This window comes from Aquarana catesbeiana, linkage group LG11 (assembly GCF_042186555.1).
Source record: "Aquarana catesbeiana isolate 2022-GZ linkage group LG11, ASM4218655v1, whole genome shotgun sequence".
NCBI lineage: Eukaryota > Metazoa > Chordata > Amphibia > Anura > Ranidae > Aquarana > Aquarana catesbeiana.
The window spans coordinates 114,560,977-114,579,769 of NC_133334.1; the positions used below are offsets into that span (position 1 = coordinate 114,560,977).

The following is an 18,793-nucleotide window of genomic DNA, read 5'->3' on the forward strand; positions in this document are numbered from 1 at the left end:
TAAGGGCGGAAGTGACGTTCTGACGTCGCTTCTGCCCTGCTATAGCATGGAGACGGGTGGGGGGCCATCTTTCCCTCACTCGTCTCCATACCCAGCCACAGACAGGTCCCGATCGCTGCTGCCGGCGGCTCCAGTAAGCGGCGTAGGGCACGGGGGGGGGGGGGGGGGGATTCCCTCTCCCGCCGCCGATAATGGTGATATTGTGGCGAATCCACCGCAGAGACCACCATTATTATAAACGGAACCGCCGGCTCTAAAGATGGATACCTCGGTTATGGCAGCAACTGCTGCTGTTACCGAGATATCCATCTTCAAACTACCGACATATATGTACAGGAGCCGGTCGGCAAGTAGTTAAAGCGTAACTTAGCTTGTGATCAACAGGTAACTTTATTACGCACTTCTCGAACAGATATAAAACATGCTTTCAGTGGTGTATTTAACCTGTACCGAAAGTTAGAAAATAAGAGTTCATTGCTGGGGTTTGCATACACTTTTACACAAGCCATTTTGTAAATTGTTAAAATTGTCCTTTCCTTTCTACATTCTGATATGATTTTCTAAAACGGTCATAAAACTAAAACCTAATTTCCCTGTAACCATAGAAACACTCAAGGGTTGTGTACAGAATGATTGGTGATATTTAATTCCCTGATTTTGTGATTACTGCCATTCCTTCATCTATTCCTAAAGTTCATTTAGGGAAAATGTTTACCTTCCTTAGGTATCACATGGAATGCCTGACCCCGCCTCTCAATGCTATTCCAGTCGATGAATGGTTTTGCCCAGAGTGTGCTCCTTCTAATCGGCCAGATGAAGGTACGTTTGGTATTGCTGCACCACCACAAGTTCAAGAGTAGTCTGTCATGGCATAGATCTGTATTTGGAACAAATGCTTTGGCCTACATGGAGCACTTATTCTTCAAGCAGCCATAGAAAGATGGCCATCTTATATCTATGGTGGCAGGCGGATGCCTGGTGCTGACAGCTGTTTGGGAAAACATCGGTTGGTTAGGTTAGGAAATCTCTTTCAGTTGCTGTTTTCCTACCCTGAGTTAATTGGCTACAACAGGGTCTGCCAGCATTGATCTATTCCTTTTTTTTTAGTTTGTGGAGACATTCAACGGTTTCGTTTGTAGAGCCATGCTTGCAAGGTTTTAAAATATTCTGGAGCTTTTGGCAGATTTATTTCTGAAAGCTGCCTCTCCTCTCCACATCCAGCATGTGCCAGGATTCACCCTTGTCCATACATAGAATAGAGTTTGGTTCACACAATACATTCATCACTTTTTCTTCTATAGAGTAGTAATCTCCCTGTGACAAACACTGGGGCTCTCCAACTGCTAGAGATTTTAGGATTGGATAGAGTAGGGAAGAATTAGGTGTTCACTGTTTTCCAGGTCTCCATTAAAGATTTCTCTTCACTTACTATTATGTAGACATTGGTTTTACTAAAAAGGAAACCAGAGATAATCTCCAACAGTAATACAGACAGACTAGCAGGAGACTGAATTGAAGTAGAAAATGAAGGGGTTTGGATTTTTACCCATGTGTTCCCCATAAAAATAAAGTGAGCTTGACGTACCATTTTATTTTCTGGAAGAGGTGGGGAATAGGATGATAGTTTGATGCCTCCCTCAGCCCTATTTAATAAGTCAATGTTGTACCTATTTGTTGTGGCAGAGCAAGTGAGTGAAGAAGAGGTGACCAGCTTGCTTGCCGACGTGATTCCCACCACAAGTCGGCTCAGGACCAATATTGTAAGGACTCGAGCCATTGCACGTACCAGGCAGAGTGAGAGGGTGAGGGCCAGTGTCAACAGGATCCGCACAACAGCACGCAACACACAGGTAATAGTACTATCCCTGTGTGTGTTTGTTTATTTCATATTGACTCCTAATAAAAAAAACAAAACCATGGGGTTGAGAGTGCAAAATCTGGTGCAGCGTTGCCTGGTAGCCAGTTCGCCTTTAAGTTAAACTGTTCAATTAAAATTTGACAAAAAAACATGGTTTCTATGCAGAGCTGCACCAGATTTTGCACTCTCCAGTTTTAGTAAATTAACCCCCATATGTTTTGATGTTGATCCAGATAAGTCCAATTGCCTCTTGGGGGATCGGGAAGGAATTTGTTCCCCTGCTAGATCAAATTGGATCATGCATTACTGGGGTTTTTTTTGCCCTCTGGATCAACTTTAGGGTATAAGATTGTAAATATAGAATTGTATAATTAAAAAAAAAAAAAAAAGTTTTCCCTTCTGTTGATTGAACTTGATGGACTTGTGTCTTTGTTTCAACCAGACTATGTCCCTATTTTTTGTAAGACACATATAATTGATGCCAGTTGGACATTTATTTATTTTGGTGTCCTCTATTAATACCAAAAAGTGTAGAAGGAGCCGTACTTCTGTCCGCTGCATCGGAACAAGGTTTTTGATGCATATAGTTCTGGTGTTGTGCTTCTGCCATCTCCCTCACAAAGCATAGCACAATGATGACACTGGTGGTGCTTTGTGAATGGCACAGCAGATGGAAAAAGGTGGAAGCGTAACGCCGGAATTTGTGTCTGCCATAAACCTTGTTCCGATGCAGAGAGCCAGAAGTGCAGATCCCATTGCACATTTTTGGAAGTAGCTCGCTGGGAATCCATAACGGCTATTTCAGTAAGAAATTAAACATGACATAGGAAACGTCATTAGGTTTTAAAAATTTAAAAGCCCTGTTGGAGCTGGCCTTTAACAATTTGGGGTTGATTTTCTAAAACTGCAAGAGTGCAAAATCTGGTGCAGCTGTACATGGTGGCCAATCGGCTTTAAATTAAGCTTGTTCAATTAAGCTTTGACAAAAAATAAAAACTGGAATATGGTTTCTATGCACAGCTGCACCAGGCTTTGCAACCTTTTTAATTTAAAATGGATTATTGTTGTTTGGGTGGAACGAAGTGGCTGAAGCTGCTGAATTGTTAGTGTCTGGGTACTGATAGGGATGTTTATCAACAATTCTTTACCCTTCCTGTGAACAATTTTTGATATACACCGGTCAACCATAACTTGACTACATGACCACTGGCAGGTTAAGTGAATAACATTGATTATCTTGTTACAATGGCATCTGAAAGTCCATGGGATTAATTATTCCGCAGAAGAACATGTCCCTGAAGTTTCCTTGTTGAAAGCAGAAAAAATTGACCCATGTTCGCTGTCAAAGGCTCCCAAAATGGTCATTGAGCATCAAAACTGGACAATAGAGCAATTGGAAGAAGGTGGCCTGGTCTGATGAATTCAAGAATGGTTTGAGGAACACAACAATTGGTTTAAAGTGTTTACTTGGCCTCCAAATTCTCCAGATCCCTATCCAGCCAAACATCTGTGGGATGCGCTGGAAAAACATGTCCGATGGTTGCCCCACCTCGCAGCTTACGGGACCTAAAGAATCTGCCACTGATGGCTTGGTGCCAGATAAAACAGCATACCTTCAGAGGTCTAGTGGCGTCCATGCCTCGATTGGTCAGGGCTGTTTTGGTGGCAAAAGGGGGATCTACTCAATATTAGGTGGGTGGTCATAAAGTCATGGTTGATCAGTATATGCTTTGTATCAGTTAATTTGCTTAGCCCTCAGTATGTGCTTATGGAGAAGCCAGAAGGAAGCGAGAGATGACATACTTAGATACAGTGAAAGTGTTTGCCCAGGTTCCTGGATACCCGCATTGGAACAGTGGGAATCAATCTCTGCCAGTCTCCTGAAAAGAGAAGAGACGCTTGAGTGGTGTTAGAGACCTTGGTTGCATTCAAATAAATGGATCATTCTATCCTAATTCTAAAATCTCTTTATTTTGTTCACAGAATGTCCCCAGATATTTGTTGTCGTCTCTCCTCGATGAAACCATTGAAACAGTTGTGGCTGGACTGAACAGTGCTGTGTACACACGTAATCTTGCCCCTCGTCCTGCATCTACCAGAAGAAGGAGAGTTGGTGAGTGTCAGAGAAGGAAACACACGTAGATACAATCAGGACAGTAAGGTTCATCATCCATAAATATAAGTGTGTGTTCCCCAACACCTGGCTACATTCCATCTGACCTTTTTTCTAGTTCAGAGTAGAAAATGAAAGCTGGCGCCCGATCAGAAACGAAATGTATGCTTATGTTTGACTTTCTCTCTCAAAGTTGAAGATGGTACAAATATCTCTTTTTATGTATTTTCTTTTATTACTCTCTTAGCAAAAAGTATAAAGAATACTTGTATACATTTGGTACTGTTAATGCAAGTCCCCCACACACCACAGTGTCTGTGGCAGTAGATGTAAACATTCTCTCCTTTCCTCCCCCTACCCCCCAGGAAAAAAGGGTCAGTCCAAAGTGTCTAAAGGCAGTCGTGGCGTGGGTAAAAGGCGGAAGCGGCGAGTCAAGAAACGAAAAGGATGGAGGAAAACTGTAAGTGTCTATTATCTTGGAGCCCAGTCTGTGACCTGAGGGGGCCAAATGTGATACTTGCTTTGCGGCCTTTTGTAGTTATCCCCATAGTGGGAATGGGAGCATTCATTTGTAAAATGGACATTAACCAGTTGCCGACTGCCTCACGACGATGTACGTCGGCAGAATGGCACGGGCAGGCATAAGGACTTACCTTTACGTCCTTGACTGCCCCACCCCCGGTGCCTGCGGTGGTTGGATTCTCGTCAGGGGCGATCAAAGGTGAGGAGGAGGCCACTCATTCGTGGCTCCCCCCTCACGATCGCTCCTGACGAATGAAATGCTTACTCGGCTTCTGTTGTGCTATCTTGGCATTTTATGGCCTACGAAACTGATAGGTAGTGAGGCGTGAAATCAAAAATTTATGCCCTTAGAAATCCTAAAGGCAGTGATTGGTTTTCGGGGCCCCGTATGCAGGTAGGCCCCCAAAAAGTCCCACACGTGGTATCTCCATACTCAGGAGAAGCAGCAGAATGTATTTTTGAGATATATATCATTTAGTGACAACTTTGTGCAAAAAAAAAAAAAAAAAAAAAAAGTTTGTCACTTTCCCGCAACTTGTGGCAAAATATAAAATATTCCATGGACTCAACATGCCTCTCAACAACTAGCTTGGGGTGTCTACTTTCAAAAATGGGGTAATTTGGGGGGGGGGGGGGGGGGTTGTGCCATCTGGGCATTTTATGGCCTTCAAAAACTGTGATACGTAGTGAGGAGTGAAATCAGAAATTTACGCCCTTCGAAATCCTGAAGGCGGTGATTGGTTTTTGGGGCCCCGTACACGGCTAGGCTCCCAAAAAGTCCCACACATGTGGTATCCCCATACTCAGGAGAAGCAGCTAAATGTATTTTGGGGCGCAATTCCACCTATAACCATGGCATGTGTGAGCAATATATCATTTAGTGACAACTTTTTAAAAAAAAAAAATTTATTTTTATTTTTTTATCATTATTCAGTCACTTGGGACAAAAAAATAATATTCAATGGGCTTAACATGCCTCTCAGCAATTTCCTTGGGGTGTCTACTTTCCAAAATGGGGTCATTTGGGGGGGTTTTAGCACCTCAAGAAATGAGATGGGCAGTCATAAACTAAAAGCTGTGTAAATTCCAGAAAATGTACCCTAGTTTGTAGACGCTATAACTTTGCGCAAACCAATAAATATACGCGTATTGACATTTTTTTTTTTACCAAGGACATGTGGCCGAATACATTTTGGCCTAAATGTATGACTAAAATTGAGTTTATTGGATTTTTTTTATAACAAAAAGTTGAAAATATCATTTTTTTTTTTCAAAATTTTCTGTCTTTTTCCGTTTATAGCGCAAAAAATAAAAACCGCAGAGGTGATCAAATACCATCAAAAGAAAGCTCTATTTGTGGGAAGAAAAGGACGCAAATTTTGTTTGGGTACAGCATTGCATGACTGCGCAATTAGCAGTTAAAGCGACGCAGTGCCAAATTGTAAAACGTGCTCTGGTCAGGAAGGGGGTAAATCCTTCCGGGGCTGAAGTGGTTAAAGTGGTGTTGCGGCCAAAATTATGCTTTTTAAATAAAAATCCCCCTATAATACACAAGCTTAATGTATTTTAGTAAAGTAAGTCTGTAAACTAAGGTCTGTTTTGTTAGTTTATAGCAGTAGTTTGTTATTTTATAAACGTACAGCAGGCCGTGGCCATCTTAAGTGTGGGCATCTGAAGCCAGACTGTATTTCTTCCTGGATCTCATCCTTGCAGATCTCGCACATGCTCAGTGCAGCACAAGCAGTGTAATAGGTTTCAGGTCAGGTTTCCATAGCAATGGCAGTGTCAGAGGAAGTTGCTGCCCCTTCCTAGAAGGCATTACAAACAGGAAATGAAGCGAAGTGAAAAATGAATAAGGCAGATATACAGTAGGTGCTGAGAAAAAAAATTTAAAAATATCCAATTCGTTTACAGTGTACAGTTTAGTGAGAGATGCTAAAGAGTTGTAAAAGCGGGTGGAACTCCACTTTAATGGCAGTGATCTGTAGCAATCTCATGTAACATGTCCCCAGTCTTTCTCCTGAGCGATGGAAAACACTCTCTGATTTAATGCAGCACAACACAATGGTGGACAGTGTAAATTTTGAAAAAAATTAATTAGGTCAGCGGAACTCCCCTTTAACCACCTCAATACTGGGCACTTTCACCCCCTTCCTTCCCAGACCAATTTTCAGCGCTTTCGCACTTTTAATGACAATTACTCAGTCATGCTACGCTGTACCCAAATGAAATTTTTATCATTTTGTTCGCACAAATAGAGCTTTCTTTTGGTGGTATTTATTTAGGACTCCATTTTTTTTTTTTTTTTTTATGGGTGCAGATTACCATTGGGACATGTGATTTTAGTGGGACATATGTGGGGGACAGCTTTTTTTATTATTTGGGGACATTGTGTGGGGACATGTGTGTGTTTTACATTGTGGGGACATGTGTGTTTTACATTATGTGGGGACATTGTGTGTTGACACTAGGTTGGTGATCAGTGAGTAAAAAGCTGTAAAAAACAGCTCATACTCACTGATCATCAGCCGGCTGCAGCGATCCTCTCTTGTCAGCGACAACTTCCGTGAGAGGAGAGCTGATCGCCTAGCAACTGGCTGTGTTTACATCACATGACGGCTGTGATTGGACACGGCCGTCATGTGATCAGGAGGGCCAATCACAGAGCCCTCCTGCCGATCCGAGATGCGCCGTGTCCCGGTGACATGAGCGCATCAGGATCACGCCGCTGCGTGGGCGCGATCCCGCTCCTTCTGAGGGATGTTCCTGAACGTCCACTTAGGAGGAGAGAGTGCCCACCCGGCCGTTTATGTACATTGGCCAGGTGGGAAGTAGTTAAAGCCTAACTTAATGTCCTGGGTTAGCAACTCGTCGATCATGATCTACAGCCAACAGGTAGATCACATGAACATGGATTGCAATATTGCCATTCTTCACCCCCCCCAGCCTCCTCCACTCATTTTAACAGCAGAGTGGAGCATGAGAGGCAAAGCAGCATTGGATGAAGGGCAGGAGTGGGAGCTGCATCAGTTAATCTTTGAAGTTAACCAGCAGGTGATTGGTTGCTAGGCGGTCCTAGCAACCAATCACCAGCTTGTTAATATGAAAAGTTAACTATAGCAGCTCCCGCCCTCCTCCAGTACTGTGCTGCCTCTCACTCTCCGCTCTGATGTACAGCCCTTGTAAGGTGGGACAGTGCTACCTACATTGCATTGTGTAAGGGGGATGATGTGAAGGAAGAGGAGGACACTGCTTGGGGGGGGGGGGGGTCAGAGGACATTGCTTGGGGGGGGGCAGAGGGGCTGACAACACTGCTTTTGAGGGACAAAGTTCACTACTGGGGGGGGGGGGGCAGAGGACACTACTAAGGGGGGGGTGCTACTTTGGGAGGGAACTGGACACTACGGTGGGGAAGGGGCCAGAGGACACTACTGTAGGGGGGAGTGATGTGAAGAGGGGCAGAGGATACCACTGTTACTCACTGTGTTCTTCATGCTGTCTTTTTTTTTTTTTTCTTTTTTTTTTTTTTTTATTGGGGGACATGATGGTGGGTTTTTTTTTTTTTTTTCTTTTTTTTTCTTGAGCTTCCTATGAAGGGCTTAGTGCTCAGCCTGTCTTGATATTCTTACAGAGACAACAGAACAAAAAGCTGTTTGTTGTATGTAGCTGATGCTTATACAGTGCACACAGCCACTGCATCTGTTGGTCAATAGTTTGTTTGGACCAGCTTGGAGATGAGTATTAAAATTTACCTTTTAGCTTCTTGGGAACATGGTGAACCCTAGCTACAATATATTCTGTACAATACTTTTGATGAGTGATTACAGATTGATTGTTTGCTAGTGGATAAACTGCAATTTGCTATATTTCACAATCGCAAAAATTATTATGGTTTATTAATCTAAAACCATAAAATGATCAAAATACTGTATATGATTACTGAAAAACTTCTATACATTCCCTTTAAGGTATGTAACAGAAAATGTATTACTCTTAATTAAATTTAGCCTCTACTAAGGAGATTCACAAAATGATTTTTGCATGCTGATCACCCGTATGAATGAATGTTTTTTTTTTTTTTTCTTCTCTTTCCAGAATAGAAAAGTTCCCACTTCTCATAGGCGCATAGCTAAATCCTTGGGTCTGTGCAATCCGACCCGAGGGACTACATTGCCTCGTATACAGAGGGCACCAGAGCACACACTGGGCTCCATGAGAAGCGACATTGGCGCTGCCACACTGTCTGTATTTGGAAACGCATATGACCTAGATCCCTTTGACAGGTAAACACTTTACAGTATGCTTTCTGGAATAAAGCTCATAAATACATTGTGGACTGGAACTCTGTTATAATATTGAATTGGCCTTATAGTAAGCCTGGTAACTGCAGGAGTAAAAAATATTGTGGGTTTGCATACCTGTCCATTATTATGCAAAGGATTGTAAAATAGATAATGCCTGACAACATTAAGTCCAAGTGGGTCTTTAGGCAAACTGTCTTTTATGCTTATTTCAATTTGTTATAAAAGCTTGATTCACTTCCAAAAGTAGGTTTATATTTTCGTCTGATTGTGTATTTTTTACAGTAATGAAGATAATGCCAGTAGTCCATCTCCACTGACTGCTAAGAGAAGAGTTCTGTCTCGTTCTGCCTTGAGGTCCCATCAACCCGTTGCAAGACCAATCTCTGTGGGGGTGTCACGGTAAGACTGATCTAAACAAATGCAGTGCATCAGGAAAGTATTCGCAATCGCTTCACTTTTTCCACATTTTGTTATGTTACAGCCTTATTCCAAAATTGATTAAATTAATTATTTTCCTCCAATTCTGCAAACAATACCCCACGTGAAAGAAGTTTGTTTGAAATCTTTCCAAATTTATTAAAAAAAAAAAAAAAAAAAAAAAAATCAATCACAAATATTTACAGCCTTTGCCATGATGCTCAAAATTTAAGTCAGGTGCATCCCGTTTCCACTGATCATCCTTTGAGAGGTTTCTACAACTTGATTGGAGTCCACCTGTGGTAAATTCAGTTGATTGGACATGATTTGGAAAGGCACACACCTGTCTATATAAGCTCCCACAGTTTAACAGTGCATTTCAGAGCACAATCTAAGCCATGAAGTCCAAGAAATTGTATACCTCTGAGACAGGATTTTATGGAGGCACAGATCTGGGGAAGGGTACAGAAACATTTCTGCAGCATTGAAGGTCCCAATGAGCACAGTGGCCTCCATCTGTTAAATGGAAGAAGTTTGGAACCACCTCTTCCTAGAGCAGGCCGCCCAGCCAAAACTGAGCAAATAGGGTAGAAGGGCCTTAGTCAGGGAGATAACAAAGAACCCGGTGGTCATTCTGACAGAGCTCCAGTGTTTCTTTGTGGAGAGAGGAGAACCTTCCAGAAGAACAACCATCTCTGCAGCACTCCACCAATCAGGTCTGTATGGCAGAGTGGCCAGACAAAAGCCACTCCTCAGTAAAAGGCTCATGACAGCCCACCTGCAGTTTGCCAAAAGGCACCCAAAGGACTCTGACAATGAGAAACAAAATTCTCTGGTCCAATGAAACAAAGATTGAACTCTTTGGCCTGAATGGCAAGCGTCATGTCTGGAGGAAACCAGGCACTGCTCATCACCTGGCCAATACCATCCCTACAGTGAAGTATGGTGGTGGCAGCATCATGCTGTGGGGAGGTTTTTCAGCAGCAGGAACTGGGAGACTAGTCCGGATCAAGGGAAAGATGAATGCAGCAATGTACAGAGACATCCTTAATGAAAACCTGCTCCAGAGCTCTCTGGACCTCAGACTTGGGGCAAAGATTTATCTTCCAACAGGACTACCGCCCTAAGGACACAGCCAAGATGACAAAAGGAGTGGCTATGGGACAACTCTGTGAATGTCCTTGAGTGGTCCAACAAGAGTCCAGACTTGAACCGATTAAACATCTCTGGAGAGATCTGAAAATGGCTGTGCACCAACTGCCCAAAAATAGGTGTGCTAAGCTTGTAGCATCACACTGTGATTTTTTTTTTTTTTTTTTTCAATTTTCCTTTTTAATAAATTTGCAAAGATTTAAAAAAAAAAATATTGAGGAAAATAAAGAATTTAATCCATTTTGAAATAAGGCTGTAACATAACTAAATGTGGTATAAGTGAAGTGCTGTGAATACTTTCCGGATGCACTGTACATCTTTTCATGGTGTAGTGAGTTGCTGCAGAATTATATTGTTTGTTATCAGAAAGCATGATAGATGATCCCAATGTGTTCAAACCCTTTAGCTCTTGTTTATCAAAGCGGAGTACCACCCAAATATGGAACTTTCGCTTTAAGGACTCCTGACCCCCTGACATGCCACTTTTTAGCATGTCATTTTTGGGGGGGGGGGGCGCGGGTACCTAGTTTTGACAGGTATCCAGCTCCCACTTCCGCTCGGAGCACCGCGGCACCTGAGCTAAAGTTCCCATATCCCCCTCCCTTTCTGCAATCTTCTGGGACACATCACAGGTCCCAGAAGATTGCCTGGCCATTCAGGATGTACAGCGCAAATTGCGCATGCACAGTGCGCACCCGGCTGTGAAGATGCAAGCTGTCACAGCTGGGTGCCCACAGTAGTGATGCCGGGGAGAGGAAGAGGTCCTAGGCTTCAGGCGGCCGCATCACTGGACCATGGGACAGGTAAGTGTGTGTTTATTAAAAGTCAGCAGCTACACTTTCTTTATCGTACATCATGGGACACAGAGCCTTAAGTAATTACTTAATGGGTTATAGGCCACCTTCAGGTGTTGACACTGGTAAACCCAATCAAGACCCAGTACTTAAAGGATTGCTAAACGTTGCCCGCCATGATGAAAATTGGATTTTCTGTTAATTCAGCAAAATCCTGCGGCGAGGACAAGGTTAAGGAACAAAACTTGGATATTAAAAACATCTATGCATTTTCTTTCATTTAAGGAAAAAATGTTGTCATGCCTTAAAATCGCCACTAGATGGAGCCTATGCACATACCTTACTCTGTTGTCTCACTGTTTGCTCAGTTCTGTGTCTGGCTGCACAGTGTGTGGAAGGAGATTTTGCAAGGTAAAAACAAATCTGCAAAAAAATGTCTCTTTACTTCCCCTGATTGGACCAGAGAGTTAGGGGGACAGCAGCGCTGCACCCCCTTACATTACCCCCCCCAACCCCCCCCCCCCCCCGCCTTGGGGGATGCGGAAGGTCCCACGATTTTACTGCTATAGTTTGTTACTGTAGGGTGTATTTTTAAACAGGTCTGTGCCTCACTGCAGGAGGCTCTGCCGCCCCTCCCTCGTGTTGGGTCTGGGACCCGAAAAACACCGCGCTCAGGCGCGGGAAACAGTTTAAATAAAAAAGGGGGCGGAATTTATTCGGAGGGGACTGGGCCTAACGCAGGTGCCGTGAAACGTCCACGAGGACGAACGGCAGGCTAATAACAGATAAATACAGCTGTGTCAGTCTCTCCTCTGCTGATGAGGAGGAAACAAGCTGCCTGCACACAGGGGCACACAAGCTGTGGGACACGTATGGGTTGCAAAACTGGCATTCCTGATACAGGAAGGACACACTCTTTCCAGCACTAGGCTGAACTTTATAGCAGCTTTTAAAGTCATGACTATTTTCAGCGATTTAGTGCAATTTGTATAGCGCCTGTTTTTGTACTTAGGACTATGCCTGCCAAAAAAAAGACGCCACGAAAGCCAGGAGTAAAGGTTTCACCCCCAGGCATTGGGATTTCCAGCTGTATTTCCACACTGTCATCCTCGCCTGAATTACCAATTGTAGCAACTCAGGGTGAGCCATTGAAGCAAATTGATGGTGCAGCTGCCTCTCACATCTCAGCACCTGTATATGTGACTAAAGATGCCCTTTCCTCCTCCCTTCAGGGTCTGGAAGAAAGATTAGCGGCTTTAATCACATCCTCCATTCAAATGGATAGGAAGCATACTAGGTCCCCCTCCCCCCGCTTCAGCTTTACAAGGGGAACAGTGGGCACACGATTAGGTTTTACCCTCAATCGATCAGGAAGTGAAACAAACTGATGATTCTTATGCAGAGGAAACAACGGTAGATTAACCTTTTTCAGCTTCTCAATCTGAAAAATTGCTGATACAATCTCTTACAGAAATGGTTTGTTCCACTTTCATGCTGCCTCTAACAGAGTATCATGAAAACTTGGCTTCTTCCTTAGGTTCTTTAAAACCTTCCCATCATTTGCATGCGTTTCCTGCACATGCATTACTTGAACAGCTTATTTTTGCGGAATGGGATAAACCGGATAAACAATTTCTCCCTCCTAAGAGGTTTTCAATTCTCTATCCTCTGGAGGAGAAATTCTCCAAAAGATGGAAAGTACCAGCAATTGACGCTGCGATTTCCAATGTGAATAATAACTTGTCCTGTAGACAATGCACTGATGCTTAAGGATCCAACAGATAAGAAGTTGGAATTCCTGCTAAAATCTGCTTTTCCCATAGCAGGTGCCATCACTCAGCCCGCAGTCGCGATTTGTGTCTGCCAATCCCTAAAGGACCAATTTAAACAGGCCCTTAGAGAGCTTCCTACACAACAAACTCAGGATTTGGCTGCATCCTGTGCTTGAAAATTTGGTCAGCTGAAACGCCATGTAAAAACCTCCTAACTGGGTTCCTCTTTCATGGGGAGCGACTGTTTGGAGAAGACTTGAATAAATATATCAAGACAATTTCTGAAAAGTACTTTTTTAGCAGTCAAAAGAATATATAAACGCCCTTCAAGCCTCATCCTGAAGAGGCAACAACCCTTACCAAAGTGGGGGGAAGACTTCTGCAATTTTCAGAAGTCTGGAAAAAGGAAATTCAGGACAGATGGGTCATCTCCATGGTAACGCTGGGGTACAAGCTGGAATTTTCGGGACTTTCCACTGTGTCATTTCCTGAGGTCAAGCATTCCCAAAGATCCAGAGGAAAAACAATCTCTGTTTCAGGCACTAGACCGATTAATATCTCAAGGGGTGATCATATAGATACCCACAAAAGAGCAAGGTCTGGGATTTTATTCAAATCTTTTCATGGTACCAAAACCAAATGGAGACGTCAGACCAAGTCTAGATTTAAGAAAGCTAAATCAATTCCTGAGGATCCGCTCCTTTCGCATGGATACAATCAGGTCGGTAGTTTCTATCCTTCTAGGAAGAGAACTTCTGGCATCAATCGACATCAGGGATGCATATTTGCATGTCCCTATATTTCCTGCTCATCAAAAGTTTCTGCGGTTCGAGTTAGAACAGCAGCATTTCCAATTTGTAGCCCTGCCCTTCGGGCTAGCCACAGCACCTCGGGTGTTCACCAAAGTGCTGGCCCCACCTCTAGCCAGGTTAAGGACACATGGCATAACAATCGTGGCTTACCTAGACGATCTATTACTTATAGATCAATCGGTGACTCGTTTGGAGCAAAGCGTACACACTACAACCAACTATCTGAAAAGTTTGTGTTGGGTTCTCAACCTAGAGAAATCTTCCTTAATACCGCTAAAAAGGCTGGAGTACTTACATAGTTACTTACATAGTTACATACATAGTTACATAGTAGGTGAGGTTGAAAAAATACACAAGTCCATCAAGTCCAACCTATGTGTGTGATTATGTGTCAGTATTACATTATATATCCCTGTATGTTGCGGTCATTCAGGTGCTTATCTAATAGTTTCTTGAAGCTATTAATGCTCCCCGCTGAGACCACCGCCTGTGGAAGGGAATTCTACATCCTTGCCACTCTTACAGTAAAGAACCCTCTACGTAGTTTAAGGTTAAACCTCTTTTCTTCTAATTTTAATGAGTGGCCACGAGTCTTGTTAAACTCTCTTCTGCAAAAAAGTTTTATCCCTATTGTGGGGTCACCAGTACGGTATTTGTATATTGAAATCATATCCCCTCTCAAGCGTCTCTTCTCCAGAGAGAATAAGTTCAGTGCTCGCAACCTTTCCTCATAACTAAGATCCTCCAGACCCTTTATTAGCTTTGTTGCCCTTCTTTGTACTCGCTCCATTTCCAGTACATCCTTCCTGAGGACTGGTGCCCAGAACTGGACAGCATACTCCAGGTGCGGCCGTACCAGAGCCTTGTAGAGTGGGAGAATTATCGTTTTATCTCTGGAGTTGATCCCCTTTTTAATGCATGCCAATATTCTGTTTGCTTTGTTAGCAGCAGCTTGGCATTGCATGCCATTGCTGAGCCTATCATCTACTAGGACCCCCAGGTCCTTTTCCATCCTAGATTCCCCCAGAGGTTCTCCCCCCAGTGTATAGATTGCATTCATATTTTTGCCACCCAAATGCATTATTTTACATTTTTCTACATTGAACCTCATTTGCCATGTAGTCGCCCACCCCGTTAATTTGTTCAGGTCCTTTTGCAAGGTTTCCACATCCTGCGGAGAAGTTTATTGCCCTGCTTAGCTTAGTATCGTCTGCAAATAGAGATTGAACAGTTTATCCCATCCTCCAGATCTTTTATGAACAAATTAAATAGGATTGGTCCCAGCACAGAACCCTGGGGAACCCCGCTACCCACCCCTGACCATTCTGAGTACTCCCCATTTATCACCACCCTCTGAACTCGCCCTTGTAGCCAGTTTTCAATCCATGTACTCACCCTATGGTCCATGCCAACGGACCTTATTTTGTACAGTAAACATTTATGGGGAACTGTGTCAAATGCTTTTGCAAAATCCAGATTCACCACGTCTACCGACCTTCCTTTTATCTAGATGGCAACTCACCTCCTCATAGAAGGTTTAATAGATTGGTTTGGCAAGAACGATTCTTCATGAATCCATGCTGATTACTGCTAATGATACCGTTCTTATTACTAAAATCTTGTATATAGTGCCTTATCATCCCCTCCAAGAGTTTACATACTATTGATGTTAGGCTAACTGGTCTTTAATTCCCAGGGATGTATTTTGGGCCCTTTTTAAATATTGGTGCTACATTGGCTTTTCTCCAATCAGCTGGTACCATTCCAGTCAGTAGACTATCTGCTCCGCTATGTGTCTTTCATGTTCTATCTTAGCTGTCCTAATTGCACCCTTACATTTCTTGTTGCATTCTTTATAAAGTCTGAATGCTCAGGATGATCCCTCAACCATGTATTTTTTGAAGGCCTTCTCCTTTGCTTTTATATGCATTTTTACATTGGAGTTAAGCCATCCAGGACTTTTGTTCGCTCTTTTAAATTTATTACCCAATGGGATATGCCCTTATTTAATATGCTCTTAAAGCAAACCCATCTCTCCTCCGTATTCTTTGTTCCTAATATTTTATCCCAATTTATGCCTTTTAGCAAGGTTTGTAGTTTAGGGAAGTTGGCTCTTTTGAAATTCAGTGTCTTTGTATTCCCTTTATGTTTCCTATTTGTGTGATTTATACTGAAACTAATTGACCTCTGATCACTGTTGCCTAAATTGCCCCGTATTTCCACATCCGTGATCAGGTCTGTATTGTTGGTAATCAGTAGATCCAGTAATGTTTTATTTCTAGTTGGTGCGTCTACCATCTGACCCATAAAATTGTCCTGCAAGACATTAAGGAACTGGCGAGCCTTAAATGAATGCGTGGTTCCCTCCGCCCAGTCTATGTCTGGATAATTAAAATCCCCCATTATGATAACACTTCCCATCCTTGCTGCCAATCCAAGTTGTGATAGGAGATCCGTCTCCACTTCCTCCCTCAGGTTAGGGGGCCTATAGCATACTCCCAGTATTATTTCCCCTTGGCTTCATCCCTTTGGAGCTCTACCCATAAGGATTCCACCTCCTCTCTAGCTCCCTCAGTGATGTCATCTCTCACATTCACTTGTACATTATTCTTGATATATAGGCATACCCCTCCCCCTTTTTTACCCTCTCTATCCTTGCGGTATAGGGTATACCCTTGAATGTTTGCCAGCCAATCATGAGAGCTGTTGAACCAGGTCTCTGAAATTCCCACAAAATCCAAATCCTCCTCGTACAACAGTATCTCTAGTTCACCCATCTTGTCCGCCATGCTCCTGGCATTGGTGAACATGCCACATAGTTTAGACCGGTCGCTTATTGTCCTCATATTGGGTGTTTCGAGATTGCAACTAGGACTTGCTACTATACTCACCTTGTGTTTTTGTGCTTTGGTTAACCTACCATTAATGCCCCCAATACTACCCTCTGGAATATCTTTCGTGCTGGCTATCTCTGCCTCTGGACCCCCCCCTCCCCATCGCCTAGTTTAAAAACCCCTCTAACTTTTTGACCATCTTCATTCCCAGCAGATCTGCACCCCCCTCATTTAGGTGCAGTCCATCCCTTCTATAGTACCGGTTACCGACTGAGAAGTCGGCCCAGTCCTCCAGGAACCCAAACCCCTCCTCACTACACCAGCTCTTCAGCCACTTGTTTACTTCCCTAATCTCCCTCTGCCTTTCTGGTGTGGCTCGATGTACCGGTAGTATTCCTGAGAATACTACCTTGGAGGTCCTTTTCCTCAATTTAGCTCCTAAGTCCCCAAAATCGTTCTTTAGGACACTCCATCTGCCTCTGACTTTGTCATTGGTGCCAACGTGCACCATGACAGCCGGGTCTTCCCCAGCCTCTCCCAGTAATCTGTCCACAAGATCCGTGATGTGCCGAACCCGAGCGCCCGGTTGACAACATACTGTTCGGCGCTTCAGGTCTTGGTTACAGATTGCCCTCTCTGTCCTTCTAAGAATTGAGTCCCCTACCACCAGAATCTGTCTTTCCTTTCCCTTTGCTGCCCCCCCACTCTCACTGTAGGAGTTCTTCCCCCGGCAGCTAGGAGAGTCCCTCAGCTCCAGCAGTGCTGGTCCCTGACTGGTTTCACCAATGTCACTCAATGGAGCGTACTTATTGGGATGCTCCAGTCCTGGATCGGCCTCCCTGGCACTTCCCCCCTCTACCCCTCCTGACTGTCACCCATCTACTCTTTGCTAGTGCCTGCACCTCTTTGTCTCCACTCGCCTCTGTGCTGGCCCCTGCCGGCACCTGCCGTGTACGTTCCTGGCTCTCCTTTAGTATGGAGGGACTTCTCAGGGCTGACAGTTGCTTCCCCAGATTCAGAACCTGGGCTTATAACCCATTATAACCCATTAAGTAATTACGTAAGGCTCTGTGTCCCATGATGTACTCCAAGAAAAGGATTTTACAGGTAAGCTGTAATAAAAATCCTATTTTTCTGTAGGTGCTGACTTTTAATAAACACCGAAATGGCTGGAATGCCTCTTTAACCACTTCAGCCCCGGAAGATTTGGCTGCTAAATGACCAGGCCGTTTTTTGCGATTCGGCACTGCGTCGCTTTAACTGACAGTTGCATGGTTGTGCGACGCTGCACCCAAACAAAATTGACGTCCTTTTTTTCTCACAAATAGAGCTTTCTTTTGGTTGTATTTGATCGCCTCTGCAGTTTTTATTTTTTGCACTATAAACAAAAAAGAGCGACAATTTTGAAAAAAATACACTATTACTTTTTGCTATAATAAACATCCTCTTGCTTTAATAAAAAAAAAAAAATTCTGTTTAGGCCGATATGTATTCTACATAGTTTTGGTAAAAAAAAAAATCGCAATAAGCTTATATTGATTGGTTTGCGCAAAAGTTATAGCGTCTACAAAATAGGGGATAGATTTATAGCATTTCTATTATTATTATTATTATTGTTTTTACTAGTAATGGCGGCGATCTGCGATTTTTATCGGGACTGCGATATTATGGTGGACACATTGGACACTTTGACACATTTTTGGGACCATTGGCATTTATACAACGATCAGTGCTATAAAAATGCACTGATTACTGTAAAAATGTCTCTGGCAGGGAAGGGGTTAACACTAGGAGGCGATCAAAGGGTTAACTGTGTTCCCTGTATGTTTTTCTAACTGTAGGGGGAGGGGCTGACCTAGAGTAAATGACAGATTGTGGTTCCTAGCTATTAGGAACTCACGATCTGTCACTTCTCACAGAACAGGTATTTGTGTGTTTACACACACACACACGTCCCTGTTCTGCCTCTCGTGGCCGGTGGTCATTGCGACAGTCTGCCACGAGCATTGGCATCCCCGCAGTGCCGCGTGCATGCACGCCTGCTATCCCGATCCCACGAGTCGATGTATAGCTATGACGGCTCGTGGGATCGTGCCGACCTGCCGCTGTATAATAACGGCGGCTGGTCGGCAAGCGGTTAATTGATTCCTAAAATGTTAAATTAACTAGCACATCTACTACCCAGTGTGTGCATCATTTTAGTGCGCAACTGAAA

The 18,793-nt window shown here is 43.5% G+C and overlaps 1 protein-coding gene across 3 annotated transcripts in view; it reads left to right on the top strand.

Moving 5' to 3' along the window:
• The window catches only part of PHRF1 (PHD and ring finger domains 1), a 111,218-nt gene that overhangs the window by 62,740 nt on the left and 29,685 nt on the right, over window positions 1–18,793 (top strand). For all 3 annotated transcript variants that reach the window (XM_073604911.1, XM_073604913.1, XM_073604912.1), the window contains exons 7-12: window positions 725–819; window positions 1,684–1,850; window positions 3,842–3,971; window positions 4,337–4,431; window positions 8,589–8,776; window positions 9,080–9,196. In XM_073604911.1, the coding sequence (XP_073461012.1) occupies window positions 725–819; window positions 1,684–1,850; window positions 3,842–3,971; window positions 4,337–4,431; window positions 8,589–8,776; window positions 9,080–9,196 (792 nt within the window). The remainder of the gene's footprint in view (window positions 1–724; window positions 820–1,683; window positions 1,851–3,841; window positions 3,972–4,336; window positions 4,432–8,588; window positions 8,777–9,079; window positions 9,197–18,793) is intronic.